Source organism: Lepidothrix coronata, unplaced genomic scaffold (genome assembly GCF_001604755.1).
Source record: "Lepidothrix coronata isolate B3197 unplaced genomic scaffold, Lepidothrix_coronata-1.0 Scaffold47, whole genome shotgun sequence".
Taxonomy (NCBI): domain Eukaryota; kingdom Metazoa; phylum Chordata; class Aves; order Passeriformes; family Pipridae; genus Lepidothrix; species Lepidothrix coronata.
Window position 1 is genome coordinate 3,968,216 of NW_016690227.1, and position 11,843 is coordinate 3,980,058.

The 11,843-nt window shown below is 37.7% G+C and overlaps 1 protein-coding gene across 10 annotated transcripts in view; it reads left to right on the top strand.

The window, feature by feature from the left end:
* Positions 1–11,837, top strand: part of FHOD3 (formin homology 2 domain containing 3) — a 385,562-nt gene extending 373,725 nt beyond the window's left edge. For 9 of the 10 annotated variants that reach the window (XM_017814946.1, XM_017814947.1, XM_017814953.1 and 6 more), the window contains one exon: positions 9,336–11,837. In XM_017814946.1, the coding sequence (XP_017670435.1) occupies positions 9,336–9,418 (83 nt within the window). In that variant the 3' untranslated portion in view covers positions 9,419–11,837. The remainder of the gene's footprint in view (positions 1–9,335) is intronic. The other variant, XM_017814949.1, reaches the window with a different exon arrangement.
* Positions 11,838–11,843: the final 6 nt, after the last annotated feature.

An 11,843-nucleotide genomic window follows, 5' to 3' on the forward strand; every position in this document is an offset into this window, starting at 1 on the left:
GTTGAGCATTCATAGGGCACTTTATTTAACTTTTTCTTCTTATTTTCTTTGGTTTTCATTATTTTTCATTTCTGTGTCTCTCCACTTACTTTTTCTGGCTTTGAAAAGATACAGAAGTGCCAAAATACCAGGAGGGAGACTATTCTGGTATTTATAGCCTGACTAAAAGCAGGAGTTAATGGAAATTATACTTTTAAAAAATGAAAACTTTACAAAAAGAAAATCTATATAAAATGCTTTAAAGGCAAGCAACTTCACTTAGAATTTGCAATTAATTATTTAGGATTTTAATAGCTGGATCCTATCAGGAGTTAGAGGAGAGGGCAGAATAATTTAGTGAGTGATGCATATTTAGGAACTACTCTTTGTGTTTAGAAAAAGTAAGTGTATCACTGATGGTTTTCAGTATCAAAGTCTGTTCTTACACAAAGCACTGAGCCTTCAGAAAGTCAATACCCAGTTAATAAAAATGTAATTATTGAACGAAAACAGAATGTGAGACAAAGCATGGCAGCTGGAAGGTTATCTCTATTAGATACCAAGATAGCTGGTGTCTTGGATGCCTTTTTAGTAATACATTCTTTCATCCTTAGGATGGCAAGATCTTTTCAAAAATTGGAGAACTAAACTCCATGATCTACAATAAATAAAAACACTAACAATAAATTAAAATTACTAATAATAGGTAATGAATGAATAATAAATGCAGTTGACTACAGTGAACTGTAGAAATTGATGTACCTGAGCAGGGTGAGGTCTGTGTAGTCCTGTATCTCATCTGTGCCAGAGGCCAACATCAACAGCTATGGGAGAACAAACAGGAGAGGATAGAAGCATAGAAGTATAGAATCATTCATGTTGAAAAAGACCTCCAAGTTCATCAAGTCCAACCTTTGATCAAATACGACCATACCAGCTATTATGTGGCATAACCATTAGCCACTAAGCTATTAGCTGCATAACCCATAGCACTTATCTTGAGTTTTGATAGCTGTAAATCAGTGTATGTATTTAAAGTATGAGGCTGAATAGCTGGTTGCATATTTTCAGTTTTGTCCATTGTAATTGATGACATATTGACATATATAATTGTGATTGTTGATATTAGTACCGTTTCTAAGTTGGTACACATTTATTTATAAGTGTTCAGTTTCTACTTTACTGTGTTTGTTTTGGGGGAGAGGTTATAGCTTTCTTTTAAGATATCTGATCTTGACAGACAGGGGTAGACATTCCGCTTTTTGAGTGTTCAAATGTATAGTGCCTAGATATTTTGTTGGCAGTCTCCATGAGTTTCAAACTTGTATCTTTCATACCTAAAGGTTTGTTCAAGAGTGTTTGCCTGGTCCCAGCACCATAAAGGATGCTTGCACTCATCCTGTACAGTTCTACATCATGTAGCCTTCAAAACAAAAGGTTTTTTTAAAGCTTAGTTTAAAAATCTAGTTTGAAAAATTGCTTGTAAAAGAGGCTTATATTCATTTTCCAGTTAATATTTTAGAGGAATCTGTAAGTCATTTCTCAAATGAGTTTTATTCTGATAGAAATTATTTCTTCTGGGGCTCCTAGCTCAAACTTTCTGATTGAAACACCTTTTTTTTTAATAAATAAAGTCAGATATAAAATTAACCCAACTTGTACCAATAAGTCATTCCTTAAATTTACATTGGATTCCAGTACTAGTGTTACAGATACTGTGGATTTTAGTATTTGCTCAAAACTGCACAGAACTGTTTTAATACAGCAACTGAAAAAAGGATGAGAAGTCATTGCATTGATCTGGAAAGTCAGAATTAAATATGCAATGTTTACAAAAAATACGTATCTTTTATCCCTGTTTATTTTAGTTTACAGGGAGAAGAGAAAGATGAACGCTACTCAGACATTCACATGTACATGTATGTTACATTACCCAAGCACATGGGTTTAGGAACAAGGAGAAAACTGCTGCTATAGTGGGTAGTCCTAGTGATTTTAGAGTGGCTGTCACCTCATGGGACTGTCCAGGTGAAGCCTGTGTCCCAGCAGGATTTCACAGCATAGATAGACCATTGGCATCTCCTTGTGCTGTGTTTCTGACACTGGGAGAACCAAATGCAGCTTCCCATGGGCTTCTAGACAAGAACTTACAAGTGCTGGAATTTGTCTGACCATCTTTTCTTGGCCAGATGGCACTTTTCTTAATTTCAGGAAAGGGCATGCTGAAGGTAATGTGGGAAAAACTAGCAGGAGATGAGCAGCTGATAAAGAGCAAGTGAGGTCAGTATTATATGTAGGAAATAAAGCTGTTCATGTTCACAGGTCACAGAATATTGGCACTGACATTTCTATATAAATACTTCTGTTATGATATACAGTTTAGGCACTTTTTCAAACGTAGTTCTGTAGAAAAAACTAACTTTACTTCATTTGTTTGCATCTTACAAAACATACAAATTGTTGGTTTCACTTTTGCCAGTTTGCCATTCACTGCATCAGTGAATTCATCTTTGTTACCCTCTGTTTTCATTTTAATGGACATATTTTAAAGGTAAAGGCTTTTGAATTCTTGACATAGGATTCATTCCCAAATTTAGGATATCTAAGTTTTAAGTATTAAAAAAAAATTGTATGGTTGAATTGCACACCGTTAGTCCAAAATTGATAGGATATGTATTTTGTTTGCTTTCTTTCTATATTAAAGTGACTTTCAAGTTTATCTCTGGTCAGAAATTTACTCATTTGCATTATCCTTCCTTCGTGAAAGCCGGTGATTCTCAGCATCCAAGTAAGAATTCAGCAGCAGTGAGTATCTGGCTGACAAAATCGCAGAGTTCTTATGCAAAGCACTTCATCTGAGAACGAGAAAAGGCAGGCAAGTACAAGGCGGCTATGCAGGCTGCCTTACAAAAGAAGTGCAGTAACAGAAGCGATCTCCTGTGACTTTCAGGAACAGCCTGGAGCTACCACAGCTGCCAAAGAGAGCCCTCTGCTGCCACCAAGTAGATTAGCAGAAGGGGTTGGAAAGGCAGGGATTTGCGTGGACGTGACTGTCAGAAGTGTTTGGAGGAAAGTCTCCCTTAGAAGATGAACAAAAATGTTTCACACAAAGCTATTTTGCATTTATCTTGCCTCCAGCACCATGTCCAAGAAATAATATGTGTATGTATATATATGGCTTTCTCTAGGCAGAATAACGTCAGCCAATTAATGTAATTACAAGATTGTTTTGATCACAGTTATTTTTGATCTGATAGGTTTGTAGAGGTACTGCCTTTTACTGTTTTATTCCCCAGCATGGATTCCTAATGGGGATAATTAATTTGCATTCCACAGATCCTGAGTGGTCAAACTTGGTCACACTCCTCTTCCAAGTCACTCTCCAAGAGACATCGCCGTGTTCATAAGCCTGATCTACCCTTCTAGTGGGTCATTTTAAAATTCCAAATGGAATGTAAAGATTGCAGGCCTGAAACACTTAGATAGTTTATTTTTTGTATCCCATCTCTTGCCTTTTTTTGACTTGTGCATTGTTAATATTTAGTCTGGTCTTGAAAACAGTATATAGTGCTTACATGCAGATTCAGTTCTTGGTGAGCTTTATGCTCTTGATGCTTTTCCTATTAATAGTGGAATCGTTTCTGACTGGTGAAGTTAAGTGGGAGGAATTATGAGAGAGGTGGCAGCAGGATTGCTTTTAATAGTAAGTCTTTATAGTGGAATTCACATAAGTCCTGAAAATTAAGGGGGTTTTGTCACAGAAGACTTTCAAGGACAGAGTTAAATCTTCTTTTCTGCTCTACTATTGGGATCATGTAGATGATGATCTGTGAAATACATGAAGTTGGAAACTTTAACAGTTTCAACTACATATTAAATATTACTTTGAAAATGCGTATGCTTTTCATGCAACCCAGGTTCTCTAAAGCAATGTTATATTTTGTTCCCTATAACATAAGCCACCTAGAGATGAAAAACAAGTAAGGCTTTCCTTATGAAGTGCCAGTTTGTCATTTTCCACTGCTAGACTCCTCTTTATGTCACAGCCACCATAAGTTACACCCAGAGGTGGTTGTGAACTACAGAATTTCTTGTTAGGAGAGACTTGTGCCATCTATGAAGTGCTGACAGGACTCAAAGCAAAGCTGCAGGGCAGTAGTAATACATAATAATGTGTTGTTTCCGTGAGCTTTCTATGTGGCTGACCCAGACAGAGACCACATTTCAGTTTTCTGTAATTCTTCAGAGAAGTGTGTGATATAATCCAAAAATTCACCTACAAATCCCCAGAAGAAAATCTCTACACACAATGTTTTAGGATTTCTATTGAGCATTTAAGCCTACTCATATTCAGCAATGATATATGCATAATTAAACATAAGTATAACTTATATAATCAGTGGCATAAAAATGCAAAGACAGAAAAGGATTAAAATAAGAAAATATGAGCAAGATTGTCTGGATTGAACTTTTGAGTTGCAAATTGCCATTCTGGACTCATTGGAGTAGAGTCCAAGAGAATATGTTAAATGCAAATATATGAGAACATAGACTACATGTGCAAGACGGGTGTGGATAACACAAAACAAAACTAAGATACATTAAATGAACTGAGGTGATGGAACCGGCCTGTATTGTCTCATGTAATCTGCCCTTCCTGCTGTCCTTGCTGTGTAATTTACAGACACGTGGAATTTTCTTCATTCCAAATCAGCAACTAACAGCTGCATTAGCTTTGCATCTGGGACTGTGGGAAAGCTCTGTGTCTGCCACGTCTTTGCAATAGGAAGGACACCCATTCTGTGACCGCTTGAGCAGGAATGGTCATATCTATTCTGCTTTACAAGTAACTCTTACAAATGTAAACACACATGCCAGAAGCCATTGCAAGTGCCTGAATAAATGGCGCCAGGCAGACTGATCTTTACTGTTTGTTGAGTCTTAAGAAAAAAAAGGTAGGGAGAGAGGAAGTTAGAAATTATATTTGCTCTTTAAAAACACAACCAAACCCTAGATAATTATATTTTCTAACAAAGCTATGCTTGGGGAATTACTCTTTTTTAAAACTTTTCCAGTGTAGTGTGAGGGCTATGTATCTGTGTAGATTTTGACCCAACAGTCAGAGTCAAATTCATCGAGTTCATCATAAGCACACTGCATTCTGTCAGAATATCAAATAAAATTCTAGATTTCATGATTAACAAAGAGTATCATATCCTCTGACCCCAGAAAAACAACATTTAGTTTCTTGGTTATGGGATCTCAGCAGGCCTTGCTTGTGACAAGAGTAAGAGTTATTTTCTATGTTATATTTCTTAAGCAAATGTTTTAAAAATTGCTTGAAGAACCTAAAAGGTCATTTGAAAGTCTTATTTTTATTGTCACTGCCTCCAAAATACATTCCATAACTCAGTTTAATGTGATCTGCAGCAGGCCAAGAGTTTTACAAGCCAAGATATTATGTCTAGTCCAGTTAGAGACATGACAGAGTTCAGTGAAGCAGGGAGAGTGAAGATCTAGTTTGAGAAATGCAATTTTGCGTTGCCTATAAAACATGGAAGGAAAATATCTCCCTGCATTCAGTTTTGATGACTGTGTTCATGACCTAATGTAGAAGAACCCTACCAAGCACTTTATGAGGAAATAGACAAATGACTGAGGACATCTGTTTAACAGAATGTCAAGACAAGGTTTACCCACCTCCCTGCTCCTGTAGATAACTCAGCTTTCTCCTGCCTTCATCACCCACAAGCCTCCATATTCTACAAGCCAGTGCAGAGAATGGTGGGACTTGTTCTTACGTTACTATGGATATACTACTGCACCCATCCATTGTATCTTCAGATGAGGAAATTGTAATTTGTACTGTAATTGTACTCTAATTTATATATATTAGGTATAACTTTTATATAAAGAGACCCTTTATCAGACTACCTTCATCTGTACATATTACTTCAAATTACAAGTGGATTCATCTGTGTCAGACTGGTCTGTTGCATTTTAGGGACAAGAATTCCCTCATTTGCGTCTGGACCACGATTCTGTCAGCTGTTATCCTTCCAGTTGCCTGTTGATGATGGACAGCTTTAATCTTGCCAGTAGCCACCGTACTTTGCAGTATTTGGCCCCACCCACTTAGTTTATACAAGTCAGCAGCTGTCAGTTTTTGTGGGAATTATTCTGTCACTGAAAGGATTCTTCACATCTTTGCTTTTTATTAATTATTTTCTTGACAGTATCATTATGACCATCAAAGTCCTACATTGTTTGGAGCTGTTTTCTCCTAACTGCTGGCCTTAAAACCTTAGGTTACTGGAATATGTTAGATCCAAGTTATCATTCTTTGTATTACAGGAGAACTGAGATAAGTTAGAATAATCATCTGAGGGATATATTGTTTAATGACAGCTGCGTACATCCCAGCAACTCATTGAGTATTGTCATTCCTACTTGTTTTGCAGTAGCACAAAAAGTGTAAGTCTGGGGTTGGCCTCTGTTGTGTGAGTCATACAGCAGACTCAGAATAGAGCACTTGTCCTTGTCACATGCTGCATACACTATTTCTTTTCCTCAGTCACCAAAGGGTTCAGGCACAAGGACCTCGGTCTAAGACTTTAGTATGTTTGATAGGTAGGCATCTGGAGTTTCAGAGATGTATCTTGTCTAATGTAAAGAAGATTCCTTGTTTGTTTCATGAGGATGGTTCTACCATGGTATTTTAACTCCTGGTTATTATTTCTGAATTGAGAAATGTAATTTTCTTCAAAGAGACCTGTATGTTTTTGTGAATCCTTTTGGCTTTTCCTAGTAAACTAGTAATCCTGTCACTCAGGCTGATGAAGGAATTTAAACAACTCTGTTTTGCTGGGTGGAAGTTATAGAGGCACACATTTCCCTTTCAGTTATTAAATACAGTCTCAGCCCAGTTATTTCTGCAGTAGTAACTGTACTGACCTAAAAAAGGTTGTTCTAGATTTATCTTGTCATAAATAAGAGCAGAATTTTACTTAGTCCAGTACATAATCAGAGTTAGCAGAGTACCTCAGTTCCTATTAAATGTTACAAACAGGAATAACAATTCTGTTCTCTTCCTATCTTACCATCTGACAAGAAAAAAATAACTTTATTTTACAGTGGTTATTGTGCTCAGTTTGCAAATGCGAGTGAGTGAGCGTAGTCTGAGAGAGTTGGAGATATGTGTGAGGGCAGTCATGAATACATTTGGCTTGACACTTCTGCAGAGGTGTCTAAGACTTGGAAATTTGTTCTGCATTTGGTTTTCCAGTTCACTTTTGCGCCAGTGGGAAGTTTTCTAGACAGTCACCCTGTGAACGTGTAGCCTCCTATATGCGTAGTTTTTAACATGCCTCTACTGTCTGGTGGCCTAGCTAGCTATGGTCCATGTTTGGCTGTGTGTTATAGAGGGTATGGCGCTGCAGGCAGCTAAGCAGGTGAACTGCAGAGGGAAATATCTTTGCTTTTAATATGACAGAAATGTTTTTACTGCAGCTTTCTTGGATTTGTTCCTCCACGCATGATGTAGTTTATTTTGATATAGAAACAAGCATTGGGTGATTCACTGAGCCCTTAAGACCCTAAGGTATTTCACAGCTTGTGTCTAGAAATTAACGTTTGTCATCATGGACATTTGGATGTCAAATTTGAGATGTCAAAAAGGGTGCCAGTGATGAGGACTAACTCAAAAGTCCTTGATGGGTATTTTTCACCAAGAAGACCAGAGCATTTTTTGAAGTTTATTTCTCTTGTGGTAGTACTTTTTTAGTCTTTCGTAATCTTACCTTTATCAGTTGCATTTAACCCTGTAGTGCTTTAAGCTAAGTATTGTAAACTTGGAAGATGTTGCTGATGAATATGGTAGGGAAAACTGGGTATCATAAAAAGCTGCTGTGCAGACTCCTGGTGGTGTCTAATAAGCATGCAAATACTGTAGGGAAAAGGAGTGGGCCTTGAAAAACAGTTTTCAACTAAGAGTTTGATAATGGAGGTACAACTACACACGTGACATTTCCAGCTCATTTGATTAACCTTGGTAACTGATCAAAGTGGTTTGACTATCAAACATATTATCACATTCATTCTACCTGCATGGTACCGAATATTCAACTACACCATATTTTTCCTTTATCTTATCCCTCTGTTTTCTATGCCAGTCCGTTCCCTTGTCTCACTCCTGCTCAACTCTTGAGTGTGACCACCCAGTTTCAGTTACATGAACGGAATATTTCAATAAGTTAGAGGTCTTAATTGTGCTAAATGACAGTAATGCAAGAAGTCCTTGACCACTATTTGCAATTGGTTTCTCTAAGATTAGTTGCCTCAAGACTTCACTGTTTTGGGGCTCCAACTATATTGTGTTCAAAGTTAAGTCACTGTTTATGTTTTGCATGCAGCTTAAACTTCTCAATTGGCTTTTTGTACTTGAGGATCATCGAAGTGGGGAGTGAACACTGAATTTGCATCTTGAATTAAAGCCCATCCACCTGAAAATCATGGCACCAGTAAAACTAGGAGGACACTGATGCTCAGTGTGTACAGTCACACAGTCACTTGTTTCTGAATAAAAAAGGCAATCACAAGTTTTAAAACTTTTATGTCAGGGCTAGCATTCAGAATACTTTATATGAAATTAATAAAAAATATTTTGGCCTAGATTTATCATTTAAATTCAGCTAAAATGCTGCAGACTACTAATGACAAATATGACGCAAATAGTGCTCGTATGGGGGAATGTTACAGAAGAAAGGGGTGCATGTATGAAAACAGTAGTTCCAATGATTTGAATCAACTATAAACTAGTTAAGTTTTTAATTTTCTACCTTTTGGGGTGGGTTTTTTTCACACATTTAAAGGGTCTCATAGGATTTAATAGTGCTAAATTCAATGGAGCCCTATAAAGATTGCAAAGGACTTTTAAAAGGGTCCTTATAAAACTATAAAATAATAGGGCAGATGATACTTTCTATGAACTGAAAATCAACTGATATAATCTCAGAGAAAAAAATCTTGAAATGCTGTGGTATTTTTCCTTAAAAGTTTTTGTTGACTAAATGTCAAATGACAAATGTCTTTTTGCCTGACTGGAGTTGCTGAGTTCTTGATGCTCCCATGGATTTGCCATAGGGCATTACTCAGTGTTTCTGAACTTGAGTCCCTGAGTACATAGCAACTTTTCATTTGATTGAGCTTGCATGTTATCAGGGTTTTTTGCAGGTGAAAGTCTTGTGAAATTATCAATTCTAATTGTTTGCATTTTCTTTGTTGGTTTGTTTTTGTGTTTTTGGTTTTTTTTTTGTTTTGGTTTTTTTTGCCTCCTTTTGGAATTCATGACCGCCCAGTGAGAAGGACACTAAAAAGTGGGCTAACACCAGAAGAAGCCAAAGCACTGGGCCTCATCAGCACTTCTGAGATGCAGGTTTGATATCCCAGAGGCGGCAACAAGAAGAGCCATTCATCTGAAGCACACAGGCTGACAACCCTTCAGTGTGACATTGAGCTGCCAGCCTCTTCTGCTGCTCCCAACATCCTGTCCTCTGTTAGTTCAATTTTAATAAACAACAAAAAGCAAAACCCCACAGCCAGGGCAGAAGAAGAGTGTGCCACAGCTCAGCATGTCATCCCAACAGTAACTGAAGAAGCATTTCAGTGCTTGTAGGTGAAAGCATATGGCTTCTTCTTCTCATGGTGTGTTGATGTGAGTAGGAGGGGGCTCTCTGAATTATCTGTCATTATGTGAGCTGTGTTTACGTTGGCTTTTCTTGTGCCCTGTTTTAGTCATGGTAAATGTATGGCATTTTGTCAATGCAAGGAATGGTCCTTAAAGAGGCAAAATAACTCCTGTTACAGCAAACCCAATTTTTCTGAAGCAGATTCATTAAGAAAAGATGTGCAGTCTGAGCAACCCAGTGCTTTATTGGGTTTTTTTATTATTTTGCCACCAAAGAATGTAAAAATGTATGTGTACCTTTGTATATGTACAGAATGAATGTGTGGACATGTGTATGTGTATCTGTACATATACAGTCATGGTGTGAAATCATGCTCTTGCTGAAGGTAGCTGGACCACGATTTTCACTGTGGGGCCTTACTGTTCCACCTGGACAGGAGGAAAAGAATGTCTTTTTTGTAGGAACTCAGTGTTGTTCAGTGGGATTCACCCTGTGGGGCAGGGGATGGCCTGCAATACAAGTGGAGAATTTAGGATCCTTAATTCATATGTATTAATACACACTCATACTGTACATAGCAGCATGCACACAGAGGAGAGAATGCAATTCCTGCCTCTTGTTGAGCTATGGCTGTACTGTGCATTTGTACAGTTTCAGAGAGATCTGTGTCAACAATTTTACATACTCGATAAATGAATTTGGACGCTAAGTTCAAGAAGTTTTGTTCATTTGCCTGTGCCCTTCATGCTGCTTTTCTCTGCTGCAAGATAATGTGGTGGTTTGGGTTTTTTTTTTCAAATTAATGACTGAATATGAAATAGCCCTGCTAAAAAGCCTGTTGTGTTTTTGCTGTTCTTTACTGTTTTTTTGTGATTATCCTTGATACAAGTGGAATGGGTACCACAGTAAACAACTCCAATATATTTGCCCTTATCTCACTGTTTTATAACTGACTTTTATAACTGCCCTCAGCATGTTTGAAGAACCTTTTGTCAACTCATCTGCCTTTAAGTGGAGGACATACGCAGCAGTGAAGACGAATTGAACACAGTCAACCCAGCCAGTGCTGAAGTATTTTGAAGATAACTACAAACAACAATAACAGAAAAGGGAACTTTTTAAGCCAAAGTCTGTATATGGCCATTTGATCCTCAAGAATGCACAAGATTGTGTCTTTCCATTGCCTTAGCCTCTAAGATTAAGGGTGTGTCTGCAGAGCAGTAACAACTGAGGCTTCCTTCAAGCTAGTTAACTGGGGAACTGCTGCAGTTTAGTTGTGGTAACAGGGTTCAATTTTGGCAACAAAACACTCTTGGAAAATAGAATTAAGTAAGAGTCTATGCTGGGGTCCTAATGCCATAGCTGTGTTGCTTCTGGCACCCAAGCAAGGTCAGGTACTTCACATATTCTTCTCTGTTCTCAGTAAGGACAGGATAATTGCTGAAGATTGTTCAGGATAGTTGAACCAAACACAATAAACCTTTGAAACCTTGGTCACCTATCACATCGCATTGAGCACAGCATCCAAGTGATGAGAGAACCAGGTAGCTGACAACACTGCAATGAGATCTGTGGTTGAACATCCCATCTGTGCTGCCCACCCTCTTGATCATAACATTTAATTCTTTACCTGCCAATGCCTTGGATCTTCCGTGGAGTAAAAAGTCACTAATGAGCAAAGGTTCTTAAGGACAGCATTAAGTTCAATTTTTTTTCCCCTCAACTTGTTAAAAAGCCAATTTTACAAGTAGGCAGAAGGCAGTAGTTGGGTAATTAATAAAATATGTTGTGTATTTGAAAGCCATGGAAAGGAGGAAGCTGGTTGGGAAACAGAAGTGGCATGTAACTAATTTCACTGCAAAGTATGCAGGACCTATGAGCATCTGGATTTTAAAGTGGATCTTTATGTGCTGCTCACCATTATGGACTTTTAAAATCTCTCTTAAGGATGCTCAGAACAAAGAAATGAAGGTAATGGGGGTTCGTGGAGGTCTTTGAAGTCTGAAACAAGAGGAAGACGCCCTGAATGTAATGGTTATGTTGAACTGTGCTACTTGCTAAGGGATAAAAGAAGCAGAAATGCAACAAAATGCATTTATGCTGACAGAGATCCTGCGTTTGACTGGGAGGAGAAAATCAAACAAGTTTTTAAATCTGAATATTTTAATTAAAATATTC